Here is an 18,589-nt window from a genome sequence, read left to right as displayed (position 1 = left end):
AAAATCACATAATCAAGCCAGTCAAAAATGCAGTAGAGTTTATATTAAAAGAAAAAAAAAGGCCCACAGAGATCTTAGAATGCGAGCGAGATAGAATGGGAGAAGATGCAGGTATTTATAGTATAGAGATATCTATATATCCCCCTACAAATCTAGTTAAAATAAATTGGTTCATACATACATATTTTCTTCTACACATATTTTAGGTCCTACTACGTTGGCTGCTCCACTTGCCATTTTGAAAGCAAAATGATTCACTGGACATGCTTTTGTCGTTCCACATTTATATTTTGGGGGCTTTGTAGCTTTGGGGAAAGAAGGGAATAGATTTTAATTTAACAAATGCAATAAAAATTCAAAATAAAAAAGAACATACAAAAAAAACAAGAAAAAGATCATTTCAGATATTGCTAAATAAAAGTAAAGTACATAAAGGTAAAATGCAAGCAAGTTGCATATGTCATTTGAAACTCAGGAAAAGCATTCCATGCAATAGCTATTTGGTTCAAATAATATATTCTGCAACACAATTGTCTATAATGCATTTACAATTACCTTAGAGCAGGGGTGTCAAACTTAGTTTCATTGAGGGCCACATCAGGGTTGCGTTTAACCTGGGGGGGGGAGGCGCTGAGTGGACTTGGCAAGCTCGACGTCACTCGTATCAGGAGCACCTGTGGTGGCCCAAATACTCTGCCAGTGAAAATGGGCTGCTGAGCTCCATTTTCGGCTGTGACAGCCTCCTGCAATCCTCTGCCAGCAAAAACAGAGCCCCTTTTCCCTGGCAGAAACACTGCGGGCCAGTCCTTCCCTGTTTGCAGGGTGGCACTGCAGGCCAGATCTAAGCACCTTGTGGGCTGGATCTAGCCCCAAGGCCTTGAGTTTGACACCCTTGCCTTAGAGCAGTGATGGCGAACCTATGGCACGGGTGCCACAGATGGCACACGGAGCCATATCTGCTTGTACCTGAGCTGTTGCCCTATCTCAGCTCCGACATGCATATGTGTGCCTACCAGCTGATTTTTGGCTCACACAGGCATTTTTGGCTTCCAGAGAACCTCCAGGGGGATGGGGGAGGCCGTTTTTACCCTTCCCCTGCTCCAGAGAAGCCTTTAGTATGGGGAGGGCAAAACACGAACCTACTGGGCCCACCAGAAGTTGGGAAACAGGCCGTTTCCAGTCTCCAGAGGGCCTTCAGGGGGCTGGGAAAGCTGTTTTCACCCTTCCCAGGCATTGAATTATGGGTATGGGTATTCCTGCATACGTGATAGCGCACACCCATGCTCTTTTGGCACCTCAGGAAAAAAAGGTTTGCCCTCACTGCCCTAGAGTATGTAGAGATACACAATAACCTTACACTTAACTAGCGGTTGTAAATTTGTATTTTATTTTCCTCAAACATGACAGTATATGCATGCACCTCCATTACAGATCCTAGCTTGCACTAAACAATTTGAGCCAACCTGGCATAAAACTGGAATCAGTTTTATCTGTTGTATTTATTATAATTGTATAATATCAAAACCTTTATTAATTTATTGTTTCTCATCCAAAAGTGTTTAAACATACTGCTTTAAGCTTAATCATCTTAATTTATGCTGCTTATCTCTAATTAAAATGTATTACGTAACTGCTTTGATTGATCAGTGTCATGATGGACAGTGGATGAAAAAGTTATTGGCCAATCTGATAACCACTGCATGTAACAAGGAAACTGTTAACTTGAAATGTTAAGAGAGGAGTAAATAGTAAAATCGTGAATTAACCTAGTTTTATGATTTGGGATGAATACATAGAAGTGAAGGAGTAGGTTTACTTATGAAAGCCCTGAAAAGAATGTCACAAAGAATGAATCAGTGTTATGTTGGTTGTTGTGGGTTCATATGAAAGTAGGAATCCATAAATTAGTGATAGCTGCATGTTTGGTCTAGTGGTTAGGGCACCAGGCTAGAAAGCAAAAGACCATGAGTTCAAGTGCTGTCTTAGCCATGGAAGCCAGCTGTTACTCTCTATCAGTCCGAATCTCCTCACAGGGTTGTTGATATAGCAAAAAGAGGAGGAAGGATGATTAGATATGTTCACTGCTTTGAGTTATTTATAAATAATAAAAGATGGGATATAAATAAAGGGGGGGGGGAGAATAAATCTTATGTTCTAATGCAGTGTTTTTCAACCAGTGTGCCGTGGCACACTAGTGTGCCGCGAGACATGGTCAGATGTGCCGTGAAGCTCAGAGAGAAAGAAAGAAAGAGAGAGAGAAAGAAAGAGAGAAAGAAAGAAAGAAAGAGAGAGAGAAAGCAAGAGAGAGAAAGAGAGAAAGAAAGAAAGCAAGAGAGAGAGCGAAAGAGAGAAAGAAAGCAAGAGAGAGAGAAAGAGAGGGAGGGAAGGAGAGAGAGAGAAAGACATAGAGGAAGGGAGGGAAGGAGGGAGAAAGAGAGCAAAAAACAGAGGAAGGAAGGAAGAGAAAGAAAGGGATGGGGAGAGAGAGAGAGAAAGAGGAAGGAAGGGATAGAAAGAGGGAGGGAGAAAGAAATATAGTGAAGGGGAAGAAGAGAGAGAAATAATTTTTTTGTCTAAACTTTTTTTAACGCCCCCCCCCCCCCCCCGCTCAATGTGCCCCAGGGTTTCGTAAATGTAAAAAATGTGCCGCGGCTCAAAAAAGGTTGAAAATCACTGTTCTAATGGATGATAATAAATAAGGAATTAGATATTAATTATTGGAAGAACTGTGAAATATTCTGAATTCAGGGAAGCAAATCATTCTGTAATGTGACATGAACTGATATAAGGAAATGACATGCAAGTAGAGAAAAGAGTTTTGAGTGAAAATAATGAGAATAGTGATTGCTTGAGAATCTTTATTATGATCTGTTTAAAATGCAGGAGATAAGCATAAGCCTATTTGTACATATATGTTGTGGTTAGCTCTGGCCCAGCTCCTGCCCCAAGGACCGTGGATGTGGGGGAGACATCCACATGCTGCAGGTCTGTTTTGCCCCCGGTGGAATCTGCTGATGAAGGCTCCTCTGACCAAGAAGACATGAGTGACAGGGAGGAGGAGAGTGTGGCCGACAGCTCAGAAGGAGATCAATTATCTAGCTCCTCCTTGGATTCAGAACAAGAGTTAATGATACAGCCACGCATGCGGAGAGCGATGCATAGGCAACAACAACTGAGAGATTATTATCAAAGAAAATGAGGCCACCTGTGGTTGGGTGGGGCTGTGGTAATTAGTGAGGCTGCTATAAATAGCAGCCTGTGGGTTTGGCCATTGTGGAGGATTATCTGATCGTTGTGTTTCGTGACTGCTTTACTGACTTGGACCTTTTGTGTGCTGATTTTCCCCTGCTTTGAAACTAAACCAGGGCAAAGTATGTTTCACTTTGTGAAAAAAGAAGGACTGTGAATTGCCTCACAGCTGCAAGCTAAGTATCACAGAACTGATAAGGGACTTGTACAAATTACCAGTTTGTTTGGAGACAAGTGCTCTTTGCTATCCCAAAAGAGGGCTTGGTTTAAGTGAATTTTCATTATAAAGAACATTGTTTTGAATTTTCAAATGTGTGTGTGTCTGAAATTGTATCTGTGCATTTTTGGGAGGATTCTACCAGAGAGCTCGACAGAACACATATACAGTGGCACCTCGGTACTCGGACACAATTCGTTCCAGAAGTGTGGTCGAGAACCGATTTGGTCGAGTACCGAATTTATTTATCCCATAGGAAATAATGGAAATGGATTTAATTGGTTCCCAGCCCCTGTTAACTCGCTGGGAACCAATTAAATCTATTTTCTTTATTTCCAATGGGATAAATAAATTCGCTACTCCAAGCTGCAGGAAAGGTGGGGGCTGCTGCAATCCCGGCAGCTTTGGGGGGCTCCTTTCCTCATTGCTTTGTTTTATTACCTGTAAGGAGCTTCAAAAACTTTTTTCCTGTGGCTGCAACAGCGGCGATTTCCCTTCCAGTAGCAAGAGCGCCGGGAACGTCACGTGATGAAGGGAAGCCGGCGGAGCCATCTCAGCAATTGCTGCCGCTCCAGCAGCTTCTCTTCATTACGTGACTTCCCGGGGCTCTTGCTACTGGAAGGGAAATCGCCGCTGTTGCAGCCACAGGAAAAAAGTTTTTGAAGCTCCTTACAGGTAATAAAACGAAGCAATGAGGAAAAGAGCCCCCCAAAGCTGCCGGGATTGCAGCAGCCCCCACCTTTCTTGCAGCTTGGAGCTCTTAGAGAGCTCCTCAGCGCCCTGAAGCTGCCGGGATGGCAGCTTCTGGGGGCTCCTTTCCTCATTGCTTCGTTTTATTACCTGTAAGGAGCTTCAAAAACTTTTTTCCTGTGGCTGCAACAGCGGCGATTTCCCTTCCAGTAGCAAGAGCGCCGGGAAGTCACGTAATGAAGGGAAGTGCTGGAGCGGAAGCAAATGCTGAGATGGCTCCACCGGCTTCCCTTCATCACGTGACGTTCCCGGCGCTCTTGCTACTGGAAGGGAAATCGCCGCTGTTGCAGCCACAGGAAAAAAGTTTTTGAAGCTCCTTACAGGTAATAAAACGAAGCAATGAGGAAAGGAGACCCCCAAAGCTGCCGGGATTGCAGCAGCCCCCACCTTTCCTGCAGCTTGGAGCTCTTAGAGAGCTCCTCAGCGCCCTGAAGCTGCCGGGATTACATTTCAGATAATGAACAAAATTTTCTCTGGCTGTTCGGTATCCGAATTTTTGTTCGGATACTGAAGCAAATTTTTGCAGAAAATTTTGTTCGATATCCGAAATGTACGAGAAGGGAAGCGTTCGAAAACCGAGGTACCACTGTATATAGCAAAGGAACAAATTTAAATCTAAAGGCAGACTTGATTTGATCATTTATGATGAAATATTGGGCATATTATCAAAGGATATACAAGTGATGAATGGTTCTGACTGTGGAAATGGTTCTTTTTTATTACAACAAGTACAACATCTCCACCCCATGTCCAGTCAACGAAGCAGTGGAAGTGATGTGCCGGTGCCTGGAGGCTGTTGGGGCCTGGATGGGTGCCAACAGACTCAAACTCAACCCGGATAAGACGGAGTGGCTGTGGGTTTTGCCTCCCAAGGACAATCCCATCTGTCCATCCATTACCCTGGGGGGGGGAATTATTGACCCCCTCAGAGAGGGTCCGCAACTTGGGCGTCCTCCTTGATCCACAGCTCACATTAGAGAACCATCTTTCAGCTGTGGCGAGGGGGGCGTTTGCCCAGGTTCGCCTGGTGCACCAGTTGCGGCCCTATCTGGACCGGGACTCATTGCTCACAGTCACTTATGCCCATATCACCTCGAGGTTCGACTATTGTAATGCTCTCTACATGGGGCTACCTTTGAAAAGTGTTCGGAAACTTCAGATCGTGCAGAATGCAGCTGCGAGAGCAGTCATGGGCTTACCTAGGTATGCCCATGTTTCACCATCACTCCGCAGTCTGCATTGGCTGCCGATCAATTTCCGGTCACAATTCAAAGTGTTGGTTATGACCTTTAAAGCCCTTCATGGCACTGGACCAGAATATCTCCGGGACCGCCTCCTGCCGCACAAATCCCAGCGACCGATTATGTCCCACAGAGTGGGCCTTCTCCGGGTCCCGTCAACCAAACAATGTCGGTTGGCGGGCCCCAGGGGAAGAGCCTTCTCTGTGGCGGCACCGGCTCTCTGGAACCAACTCCCCCCAGAGATTAGAACTGCCCCTACTCTTCCTGCCTTCCGTAAACTCCTTAAAACCCACCTTTGCCGTCAGGCATGGGGGAATTGAAACACCTCCCCCGGGCTTGTTCAATTTTATACATGGTATGTTTGTGTGTGTGTCTGTTAGTATATGGGGTTCCTTTTAAATCTTTAAATATTTTAAAGTTATTTGAATTATTTATAATTTGTTATATCTTGTTGTGAGCCGCCCCGAGTCTTCGGAGAGGGGCGGCATACAAATCTAAATAATAAATAAATAAATAAAATAAACAAGCAGCCATTGTGAAAATAGAAAGCCTGTAGAAAGAAAAAGTGTGAGTCAGGTATGAAAAAGTATTAGAAGACAGATTACTCTCCCCCAACCAAATGAATGGAAAGAGGAAATGGAAACTGCTTGGAAGGGAGTGAAAAGAAATATGTTACTGATTATTCCCAAAGTGTGTGGAGTTAAACTAAAGAAAAGTATGAAAAGGAACAGTAAAAAGAAAGGCGTGAAAAAGGCTATGGGTGAGAAAAAGAGGCAATAAGGGGAATAACTGAAGAAAAATGAGAATGAGAAAAAGATGTTGTATAATGTGTACTGAAAGAAAGACTGTTGCAAAGAAAGTAGTCAAAGAAAGCAGTGGATGATTAAGATTAAAGGGGCCTGAGAAAATGTTGAACAATGAAGAAGTCCAAAACTACAGCTTCCTACAAAGTGAACAGAAATAAAAACAGAACTGATGAAATTATTCCAAATGAAACTTAAGTGATGGAATGCCAGAAGCATTTTAGAATGTTATTCGCAAAATGTTTATGTTTATGTTTATTTAGATTTGTATGCCGCCCCTCTCCGCAGACTCGGGACGGCTCACAACAAAGTGAAAAAAACAGTTTGAAGGATGCTGCAAACAGCCATAAATACAGTATGTCAAAGAATGAAGTTGAAAAGTTTAATGCCTTTCATTAATGCATTTATTTAATGCATTTATGGATAAATGTGTAAGGAAAGCTGGTGGTGATGATGGAGTGATGAACATATGTGTGCTTTGGTATACAGACAATCCGATATCGTTGAATGAGAAGCCAATGATTTACGATGAATGTTGGCTCTGCAAAGTAATATCCGAACAATGGATGTGTATCAACACCCACACAGTTGTATTTGACAAAGGAAATGGAACTGTAAGTAATAGCAACATGAAAAAAAAACTAGAGCAAGACAATTAATCTGTGTATTTTAGTACATTTTAAGATGATAAAATGCTTGCAGAAAAGTAGTGAATACTGTCATCTAAACAATATTTGTTGAAATAATTTTAAACGGTATAATGTATAAAAGATCGTGCTTGTGTCCACACTGTTATGTGAACAGCTGAATATGTCCAGAGAAAAGAAAGTAAGCTGAATAGACTCTGAATGGGACATTTAAAAGAAATTACATGAATGTGACCAAACAAGAAACAAGACATAGTGTCAAGAATGTATCCTGAATGATTAAAGTGAGCTAATAGTATGAAAGACACAAAGGTAGTTTAGTCAGACAGAATAAATGTGGACTAAATTGCACAATACATAAATGAAGGAAGACTGAACAGTAAAGAAAACAAGAAAATTGTGGATGAAATTGACACAGCCTCAAAATTATGATACACACATCCATACTCACAAATTTAAGGCAATGTGTGAAGAACGTATGGTTGAGATGGAAGCACGGGTGATGTTGAATAGAAATAGAATTTCATGTCTTTAATTTATTTGGTTTCCTCTTTTGTAGTATTTTGTAAAGTTCATAAATTTAGTCTGAAGTTTTAATCAAAATCTAAGCAGGCTTTCAACCTGAATGGAGATGTGCTCCAATGCTCAAAATTGTATCAGGAAGCTACAAAGCACTTCACAGATTTACAAACTACTTTTTCAGATTTCAGGATTTTTTTCCCTATTTCTGATTTTTTTACAGAATATTTTACACAATATTCCAAGTTTACTTCCACAGATGGAAAATACTGGAGGGAATATGAGGAATGCTGGGAATGGCTCTTGACATGAGTAGTAACCTAATATATTTAATCATCTAATTAAATCTGAGAACTGTTTTAGGACCAGACAAGTGATATTACTCAAGCTTCATTCATTTATTCAGCTTTCAGTTTCTTTAATGTGGCCAACTAGACACTTAGTCTTTACCTGCTCTTATGCTAATTGAATTTTACATTTCTAGGCTGGTTCAGCCAATACAATAGAAGTTGAACTCTGCGGTTGGACTACAGGTTCAAAACTAACCATTCAAATACATATTCTTGGCTCAAACCAGTAAGATCTCTTGGGAACAAGTCTTACTTTTAAATTCTACATATAGGTAGTCCTTGACTTAAAACTTTAATGGAGCTTGCTTGCACGTTTAGTCAGAAGTCACGAGGATCAAAAAGTGGGTCCAATTTTACAACCTTTTGTGATGATTGTTAAGAGAATGCTATAACCAGAAATGCGTTTGAAGGATGCTGCAAACAGCCATAAATACAGACAAGTTGTCAAGGGCCTGAAATGCAGCCATGTGACTAGGGGAGGGGGGGGAGGGCAAATGTCAAAACATCGGAATTTGGACATTAGGGAACTCCACCATAATTTCAAACAGTCACTAACTGACAGGTTGTAAGTTGAAGACTACATACTGCTGTGGCAGGTTTAAGCCTCCATTAAGAGTGAATAGGTGTCAAATAAACACATACAGAACTGGCCTAAATGGAGAGTTTTTATTTCCTTTGCAGTATGAACTTCTGAATTTCTAAGACTCTTATGTCAGGGTGTTCAATCTCTCTTGGTTAAGAAGATTTATGTGTTCATTCAATTCAGTGGTGGGATTCAAATAGTTTAACAACCGGTTCATCCAGAATCAGGTTGGCTGTCGTGGGGGGCGTGGCCTATCACCGTGTTCCAGCTCTGCCACACATGCGGTACAAGTCTCTCGCGATGGCCAATGTGACCCTGGGTGAACCGGTTATTAAATTAACCCCCTTCTCAAATATCAAAGTGGATCCTAGGCGCTGCACTGCAATGGAGAAATGGGAAACGGAGCAGCCAGCGTGATGGGAGGAGGAGGAGGAGGGACAAGAAAGAGGGGAAATGGTCTTCTCCTTCCCTCACACGGCCACCCTGTTGTCCATTTCTCCATTGCAGCACAGCGCATTTGCCCAGGATCCACTTTGATAGTGGGGCAGGGAGGTAATTTAACAACTGGTTCCTGAAACCTGTGCGAACTTCCTGAATCCCACCACTGATTGAATTTCTTTCCTCCAGTTTTAGTGACTCTGTACAATGGACTACAGTGATCCCTCGGTTAGCGCTGGGGTTACGTTCCAAGACCTCCCGCGCTAACCGATTTCCGCGTTATACTGGATGCGGAAGTAAAAACACCATCTGCGCATGTGCGCCATTTTTTTCATGGCCGCACATGCGCAGATGGTGGAGTTTGCGTGTGGGTGGCGGGGAAGACCAAGGGAAGGTTCCTTCAGCCGCCCAACAGCTGATCTGCTCCGCAGCGCGGAAGCAGCGAGGAGCCGAAGATGGGGTTTCCCCGTTGCCGCGCTGCGGAGCGGATCAGGTGTTGGGCGGCTGAAGGAACCTTCCCTTGGTCTTCCCGCCAGATCACTTGCCGCTTGCCGCTTGCCAGTCCACGCCCCCCTGGATGAGCGGCCCCGCATGGCCCCAGCGCCGGACTCCGTTGCCGAACGCCGAAACCGGAAGGGGCGAGGTGGGGGGGGGGAGAACGGGAGGCTCAGCATTCCGTCAGTCGCAGCGCTGGCTGTCAACTTTTCTTTTTAGCACTGGGGAGGCAAGTCAGCTCCTGCCCAGTTTTAAAAAGAAAAGTTGACAGCCAGCGCTGCGGCTGACGGAATGCTGAGCTTCCCGTTCTCTCTCCGCCCCTTCGCCCCCCTTTGTTCCTAGGAGAAGTGCTGGTGAGGAGCAGAAGGTCTGTCTTGCCTCAATCCCCAGCACTTCTCCTAGGAACACAGGGAGGCGAAGGGGCGAGGGGGGGGGGAGAGAAAACGGGAGGCTCAGCATTCCGTCAGTCGCAGCGCTGGCTGTCAACTTTTCTTTTTAGCACTGGGGAGGCAAGTCAGCTCCTGCCCAGTTTTAAAAAGAAAAGTTGACAGCCAGCGATTATTCCGCTGCCGCCAGCATGGCCTGGCTGGCAGCGGAAGATGTAACGGAGCCCACGGGGGATTCGCCTTCCTCCCACCCGCAGCCGAGACTGATCGTGGGCTCCTTCGCAACCTCGGAGAGCTTCCAGGGCATGAAAGCTCACGAAAACCAGGAAGCTCTCCGAGGTTGCGAAGGAGCCCACGATCAGTCGGCTGCGGGCGGGAGGAAAGCGAATGCCACGGGGCTGGGCTCGGCTCCCCCCTCGGCTCCCCCCCTTACCAGCCCCGCCGCGGAAGGCTCCATTCTGTTCCCTGCCGGCCCGATTGAGCGGCCGGCGGTCTCCATTCAGGGAACAGAATGGAGCCTTCCGCGGCGGGGCTGGTAAGGGGGGGAGCCGAGGGGGGAGCCGAGCCCAGCCCCGTGGCATTCGCTTTCCTCCCGCCCGCAGTTGACGTCCACCCCCTCCTCGGTGTCCCCGGCACCCAGCGTCCCCACGCCGCCTCCACCTCCCGGTAATGCGCCCGACCTCTGCCTCTCTCTTTCTCTCTCATATACCACGCCGGCAACAGGGAGAGAAAGAGAGAGAGAACTAGCGTGGACTTATTTTTTATTTTTTAATATTTTATTTTTTTAATTAATATTTTTTGAAAAACCGCGCTGCAGCGTTTCGCGCTAATCGAGACCGTGCTAATCGAGGGATCACTGTAATGCTCCCAGTAGATTTATAGTGTTCCCTCAATTTTCGCGGGTTCAAACTTCACGAAAAGTCTATACCACGGTTTTTCAAAAATATTAATTAAAAAATACTTCACAGTTTTCCCCCCTAAACCACAGTTTTTCCCACCCGATGATGTCATATGTCACCGCCAAACTTTCGTCCGCCTTTAATAAATATTTTTAATAAACTTTAATAAATAAACATGGTGAGTAATAATCTAAATGGTTGCTAAGGGAATGGGAAATTGTAATTTAGGGGTTTTAAAGTGTTACGGGAAGGCTTGTGATACTGTTCATAGCCAAAAATAGTGTATTTACTTCCGCATCTCTACTTCGCGGAAATTCGACTTTTGTGGGCGGTCTCGAAAATCGAGGGAACACTGTAATGAAAAGCTCTGACAGGTAGGGGGTTAAAAAATCAACTCATTTGACAATTTTCAAACAAAGTGACTTGCTACAGACCAGTGTTCCCCAAACTTTCTGGGCTGGTGGCCCAGAGCAGTGGGGAAAGAGGGGATGGTTTTGTAGGAGAGGCAGGCACATTCACATGCGCCAAGACCCACTGTTTGCGTGAGTGGGGCTGCAAATGCTCACGAATGAGCCATGAACATCTGTGATACTTGCACGAATGAAGCTCGAGCGTGAGCACCTGAGACGGTCACGCAAGTGAAGTACCAAGAGCTTGTGATGTTCATGCAAGTGGGACACTGAGCCCTTGCACAAGTGAGGCTGTGCGCACACACACACACGTGCATCAGCTAGACCAGTGTTTCCCAACCTTGGCAACCTGAAGATATTTGGACTTCAACTCCCAGAATTCCCCAGCCAGCAAATGCTGGCTGGGGAATTCTGGGAATTGAAGTCCAGATATCTTCAAATTGCCAAGGTTGGGAAACACTGAGCTAGACACTCAAGCTGCCCGATTGCATATAGGCTGCAGACCGGTAATGGGAAAATATATTTTCACCAAATTGAAAATCTGAAAGTCAGAATCTCCTTCCCTAAGTCTTCACACTCTTCAATCTTTAAAAAAATGAACGCAAATAAAAATAAATACTAAACATTTAGATGAACGAGAGTCAAGGTGGAAAAAAATCTTTATCAAAGAATAAGCACTGGAGAAGATAAATCTTTCTAAATCTTTACCTGTGTCTCTTGAACTGCTGACTCTTTATTTGTCTCTTACTAGGAAGCTCTTACATAACTTGAATTTTGAGGAGTTTCACAAGCCATTCCCTTCAAAGTCAGCACCAGCCTTGCATAACTTTCTAAGAATAAGCTTTACATAGCTTACTAAGAGCTTACTGTATGGAATACCACTAATGGATCTTAATTATGATGCATTAAAACATAAGTAACAACTGTAGTGCAGAATACTCACTTCGCAATGGTAGATCCAATGCTGATCTTGCTAGAAAAATTAAGATTGAAATACACATAAGATTTTTTTCTTCTTAGTCATGCTTTTTTATGGAAGTGTATGTCATAATTCCTAACTTGCAAAATTTGAAAGTTATAGTTTAACAATATATTTGAGGATAAGGTTACCAACAGTACAGTAACATTTTAGTGCAGTTTTGGTGCAGTACCAGAGGAGGTCATTACAGAATACATACCTTGGCTTACATATATATACACTAATTAGTCATATAGTAAATATTTAGTTTAAAAGATCTCAATTTGGTGCACAATGACCATTGTTTTCATTTGTGTGTCCCCCTCATTTAACAACCTTTCAATGGCCTTTAAAATGGAGGGTTTGATTGTTAAATCAAAGCATTATTGCAAAAAATGCCATTTACGCCAATTTCATAATTACACCAATTGTATTTAAGGGACATCTACTTCCCTCAAAAATATCACATCAATGATTTACTGTAAATAAATCAGAAGGGAATATACGAAAAAGCAACAGACTTTTATTTCACATAATTTAAAATTACCATACTTATATTGACAAATCTTACGACAGAAATGGGATTCTGAACTGAAAGCATAGCCAAAATATATCAAGTTTACTTTTGTCTATAATCTTTAACTGATCCAACTGTGAATAAGTCTCACTAATAGGATTATGTTTGAGAACACTAGTATATAACTGCATTGTGCTTAAATTATACCATTCTGCGTGAAAATAACTTAAGTAGGTCACTTACCAAAAAGATTTCCTAAACTGGCGTCCATTTTTATTTCAAATACTTGAGATATGACATAAAACATCAACAAGAACACAGCCACTGCTATTACCAACTTTGCTGCTCCTAAACAAACCAAAAAGAAGTTGCTGAACAACTGCACAACTATCTAATATAATAAAATATCCCCAGCACTACTACAATAATATTAGGAATATGGCCACGTCCAAATAATGCAATGCAAATGTTTTATGAAACAAATATTTTGATGCAAAACTTCTGGTTAATTTGATTGGGAGCAAATTATAAAGATTTCATCTGTGTAAATATATGATTTAGAAATTATAGCAGTAAGAACAGATGTGAAATTTCTTTTTCATTCAACAGAAACAAATTTATTATTCTTGCTTTTATTTCATGAATATAAGCCAGTAAATATATTTTAAAACAATCATAGGAAAACAAAGGCCCTGGATTTGGTTTGGGTTTTTTTGTAAAAAAAAAAAAAGGGGGGGGGGAGGATTATAGATGATCGTTCTTCATTCTATTTTTCTCACATTCATTAATACATTTTTTGAAATGTTTGCTTTTTTAATGGTCCTATTATCTAAAATGGTATACATCTTCATAATTTTAGTAAATGCTGCTTTGGTACAGAAGTAACTGCCCCATTCATAACCTATTTCACAAAATATGAACAGGTTTCAGGATCACATTTTCCCGTCCGTTTCATTTTGTCATTTGTGCAGATTGTTGTGAGCTCTAATGAAGCAAACTGCAGCTACTACAAATCCATTACTTGTTCCATGCATGAGCTAGAAAATCAATTCTATTTTGCAGGCTGCATCCAATTCGTCATCAGATGTCAAATGAACAATAACTTCAAAAGAGGCATTGGGTGTAGAAGGGAATATATAATGCCCCAAGCTACTTTTCAGCTGTGACAAGAGTTAAGACAAAAACTCCTGACTTATCAAACATTTGCCAATATATGTTCACAGTTTTCCCATAACAAGTACAAAAAAATAGCTTATACCATTCCAAGTTAAATATTAGACATGCAATTATATTTTCTTGTTTTTTTTTCTCTGAAGATATTGTTGCCCTTAAAAGTCTTACAGACTGAATGATGCCTAATTGTGAATACAAACTACAGTCACCAAAGAGTCTGAATAAAAGTGGGATTTTTGTGATGCAATCCTAAAATTCTTGGAAAAGCAGTTAGTGGAAATGTATCTATCTAAATGTCCATAATGCTGCCTTAACCCAGGCATTCTGAGTTATTATTTTGAATCAGAATAGAGCTGGAAGGGACCTTGGAGGTGTTCTAGCCCAACCCCCTGCTCAAACAGGAAACTCTATACCAGTGATGGTGAACCTTTTTTCCTCGGGTGCCGGAACAGCATGTATGTGCACTATCACGCATGTGCAAGTGCCCACACCCATAATTCAATGCCTGTGGAGGGTGAAAACAGTTTTCCCCACCCCCTGGAGGCCCTCTGGAGGCCGGAAACAGCCTGTTTCCCAACTTCTGGTGGGCCCAGTAGGCTTGTGTTTCACCCTCCCCTGGTTCGAAAGACTTCCTTTGAGCTGGGGGAGCATAAAAATGCCCTCCCCCATGTCCCCGGAGGCTCTCTGGAAACCAAGAAGGCCTCTATGTGAGCCAAAGATTACCTGGCCGGCACGCACATGCACGTTGGAGCTGAGCTAGGGCAATGGCTCAGGTGCCAGCAGATATGGCTCTGTGTGCCATCTGTGGCATCCGTGCCATAAGTTTGCCATCACTGTTCTATACCATCTCTGACAGGTTTCTTAAAACTCACCAGTGAATTAAAAATTAGAATTTCAGGGGGGAAATGATTCTCTGGGACCCTCCAATCTTCAATGTCCCCCCTCCTGCCACAATTATGGAAAAGCTGACCTGGGGTTTGACCATCTCCTTCTTGGAAGCCCTTCCCTTCTGAGACCTCCATCTGTGGGGGAAGAACCCTTTGCCCATTGGGGGCTTTGTGACCTCCCCAGTTTCACCCCTCCCACTAGCCATCTGGGGACCCAGGAGAAGATCTGAGGGGTCAGGAGGTCAGCTGGGCTTAGAAGGGGGCAGGAAGGCCAGGGATATACTCCAGGCTTTCAACCAAGATGGACTTTATTAAACATGAAAAAAGGTTTCCACAAATTTAAAAATTAATGGAACCCCCAACACCACCCCCTCCTCAAGTAGAATTCCAGCTACAGTCAAATGCCTCCATTTTCATCTGGCTTCCCCATTGACTTTGCTTATCAGAACGCTTATCAGAAAGTCGCAAAAGGTGACCACAAGACCTCAAGACACCTTCATAAATATAAGCCAGTTGGCAAAGTGTTTGAATTTTGACCACAAGAGGATTTTCTATCAGTCATAAGTGTTAAAATGGTGATGTCACTTTTTTCAGTGCTGTAACGTCACTAAACACACCGTTATAAGTCTAAGGGTGTGCATTACATGTTTTGTTCTGAATCTAAAAGAAATACACTGCATTACGGTAGTTCAGCAAAACCATTCTGAGCAGGCCAAGATTTGAAAGTCAAAGGTTTTATTTGTTTTAGCCATCTGCAATCATTTGAGAGATAAGGAGAGTGGAACAAAGGTATGCATCTCGCCCCCTCACCACTCAGCAGCTCCCAGACCAGCATATCCGACTGTCCCCATGATCATCTCTTCCCTCTTCTAAGGCCCTGTTTTGCAGATTCTTCCCCACTCTTAACCTTCCCCTTCTCAAATACTTTGGTCTGGAGGAACCACGTTTTCCTCTCTTCATTTCCAGAACAAAACAAGTCTGCTTCATTTTGGATGGCTAAAATGTATGTCTGAGCACAAACTTCCCCAAAACACCTATTTCCTTGTGCAGAATGGTTCCTGTAAAAACCTGTTTCTCTGACATTTTAATTCAGTCCATTAAAGCTTGGGAGGTCACTTCAGGACACACACTTCCTCATTCATGTATTCAATGTAAGTGTGGAAATTTAATAAATAAATAGATAGGTGAATAAATAAGAAGGAAATAAAGCTAAATAGATTTTTTTTCTTTAACCTGTATCAATTAAATATGTTATCTGTAAACATTACTTATATTATTTGCTTTTGTCTAGCAGCCTTCTTTCCTAATGCCTTCCTTTCCTTTCCAGCCAAGAGAAAACCTGCTGCTTCATCTAGAAGTGTCAAACTCAAGACCTGGGGCCTAGATTTGGTCCACAGGATACATAGGTCTGGCCTGCAGGGCCACCCTAGAAACAGCAAAGGACCAGCCCGTCATATCTCTACCAGTGAAAATAGAATTAAGAGAGGCTGCATGCGCACCTCCCTGGCTCCATTTTCGGCTGCGATGGCCTTCTGCCACCCTCTGCCAGTGAAAAATGAAGCTCTCCTCCCCCAAGCTCCATTTTCACTGGCAGAAGGCCAGCAGGAGACCGTCACAGCCAAAAACGGAGCTCTGGAGTCTGTTTTTGCTGGCCCAACCCTGTGGCCACACAGATACCCCCCAACATAAATGACGTCAAGCTGGCCACGCCCACCCTGGCCACACACACCCCAGTCCCAAGGTCAAACACAACCCTGATGCGGCCCTCAATGAAATCAAGTTCAATACCCCTGATCTAGAAAATACTGTATAAAGTTTGAAAGGAGAGACTTTCCTCTCTAGGACTGGAAGGAGTTTTAAGCCCGGACATCTAGTCCTTTCCATGCAGTTCCCTCTGAATTGAATAGGAAAAGCAATTCAGTTCCATTTCTTATCTCCAGGGTAGGGTATTTTTTAACATGCCAGACATAAATGTAGTAGGAAACTGCAAGATACTTTTATTTTGTAAACTTCTGTCAATCATGCATTATGTAATGTACATTTCCCAACATTTTTTTGAGTACTCTGTATATGTCAGGCAATAATAATATTTAATTTAAAAATCCTTCCTGGTTAGACTTGATAAGGAAAAGTGTGTGTAGTTCCAAGTCAATTAGAAGAACCTAAGACCAAAATCATTTCTAATTGCTCTCATTTCCAGTTATTGATGTGCTGGAAAATGGTGAAGTGATACAATTCAAACTACATTTAAATTAAATTTGATAGGAGCCACCATTTAGCTTGAGTTTAAACACAAGAGACAATTCTTAAACTATCACAAGGCAATCAATCTAAATGGGAGTACATTATCTCAAACTTTAAAGCTTCACTGGAATGTGGATTTCAGATAAATGGAACCAGTAAAACTTCTTTTTTTCACCTTAATTACAAGTTAGAAATAGTCACTGTGTGACTCAAATGAACTACTCATTTCCAAAGGTTTTTCCCCAAAAGTTATAATTCTTACCTGCTATTCGCATGTTTATCTTCCCTTTGTTAATGGCACAATTGCATTTAACCAGCTACCTGGAAAAAGAAAGAAAAAAAGCTTTCAATCAGAAGAATATAAAAAGGAGATGCTTTGATTCATTCATTCCAATGAAAAACCCTGTACTGTATTCTCTAAGATGCAGTGATAGCAATGATATCATACAGTAATATCTGTACCTAAAGTACACAAGGAAAATAAAGGACAAACATGTCAAAGGGTAAACTGGATCTTTTAATTTTGATATACGTTTTTATCTCATGAACAAACTTTTTGTTTCATTTTTTATAGAACATTAAAAGCAGAAGGCACAGGTAATATTTGACTTACAATAGTTCGTTGTAATTCAGAAGTTACAACAGCACTAAAAAAAGTGACTTGCAATCAATCCTTGCACTTACAACCGTTGCAGCATTCCTAATGTGATCAAAATTGTGATTATTTATTAATCAAATTATTTATTTATTTATCAAAATTTATTGATTGATCAAAATTTTGATTATATATATTTATGATGGCTGCAGTGTCCTAGAGTCATATGATCACCATTTGAAATTGTTTAATTTAATTTAATTTATTTGATTTCTATGCCGCCCAATCCCAATGGGACTCAGGGCGCTTTACAGCAATAAATAGTACATACAATAAACAAATCAAATAATTAATAATAAGAACATTAAAACCCATAATAAACTATAATGAATTATCAATCAAATCCACACATATACAGAACAAAATTGTTGTAAGGAATATTCTTCTGGGTTCAGTTCTATGTGGAGAGAAAGAGACTGGTTTCATGGAAGTTACTTGAAAAGAAGGTTTAATGGTGGACAAGTGCACATAGCATGAGTTTCTGAACAGAAAAGGGGGACTACGTGCTTCCAGATGTTGGGTGAAGAGAAAAAAATGCAGTTGCTGAGAGTCCCTGAGTTTTTATACCTTCTGTTGGGCCTCACCTCAGAGTTTCCTATTCCTGTATAAGAAATGCATTCTGATTGGTGGTCAGACTCCCAGGGGCATGCAAGGGCAGCTCTATTGGCTGTGTTTTTGAGTTCAAGTTTGGATGAGCCCTGTTGGGTGATGGTTTAATGAAAACGCTTTGGGCAAATCCTAATATGGATGTCTAAAAGAGATAGATCTTTGTTATGTAGAATAGTTTGATCCAGGCTATTAACAAAAGTTGGGAGATGAGTGAACTAGACCATTCCTTGATGGCACATTGACAAAGGTGGGGACTACTAAGAGTGAGTCTTTTTTCTACCTAAAAGCATGTTTCTGGGAATATTCTATATAATATTTATTTTATTATTTTATTTTATTCATTCATTCAATTTTTATGCCGCCCTTCTCCTCAGACTCAGGGCAGCTTACAACATGTTAGCAATAGCACTTTTTAACAGAGCCAGCATATTGCCCCACAATTCGGGTCCTCATTTTACCCACCTCGGAAGGATGGAAGGCTGAGTCAACCTTGAGCCGGTGATGAGATTTGAACCGCTGACCTACAGATCTACAGTCAGCTTCAGTGGCCTGCAGTACA

General features: G+C 42.1%; 1 protein-coding gene across 3 annotated transcripts in view; it reads right to left on the bottom strand.

Annotated features, from left to right (window-relative positions):
* FAM3C (FAM3 metabolism regulating signaling molecule C) overlaps window positions 1-18,589 on the bottom strand; it is a 44,354-nt gene that overhangs the window by 14,087 nt on the left and 11,678 nt on the right. For all 3 annotated transcript variants that reach the window (XM_070755451.1, XM_070755452.1, XM_070755453.1), the window contains exons 2-5: window positions 17,029-17,087; window positions 12,706-12,810; window positions 11,931-11,960; window positions 182-305 (exon numbers count right to left, since the gene is read on the bottom strand). In XM_070755451.1, coding sequence (XP_070611552.1) covers window positions 182-305; window positions 11,931-11,960; window positions 12,706-12,810; window positions 17,029-17,041 — 272 coding nt within the window. In that variant the 5' untranslated portion in view covers window positions 17,042-17,087. The remainder of the gene's footprint in view (window positions 1-181; window positions 306-11,930; window positions 11,961-12,705; window positions 12,811-17,028; window positions 17,088-18,589) is intronic.

The sequence above is a fragment of the Erythrolamprus reginae genome, chromosome 6, assembly GCF_031021105.1.
Source record: "Erythrolamprus reginae isolate rEryReg1 chromosome 6, rEryReg1.hap1, whole genome shotgun sequence".
NCBI lineage: Eukaryota > Metazoa > Chordata > Lepidosauria > Squamata > Dipsadidae > Erythrolamprus > Erythrolamprus reginae.
The sequence above is the reverse complement of the archived record's forward strand: the minus strand, read 5'-3'. Positions and strand labels throughout refer to the sequence as shown.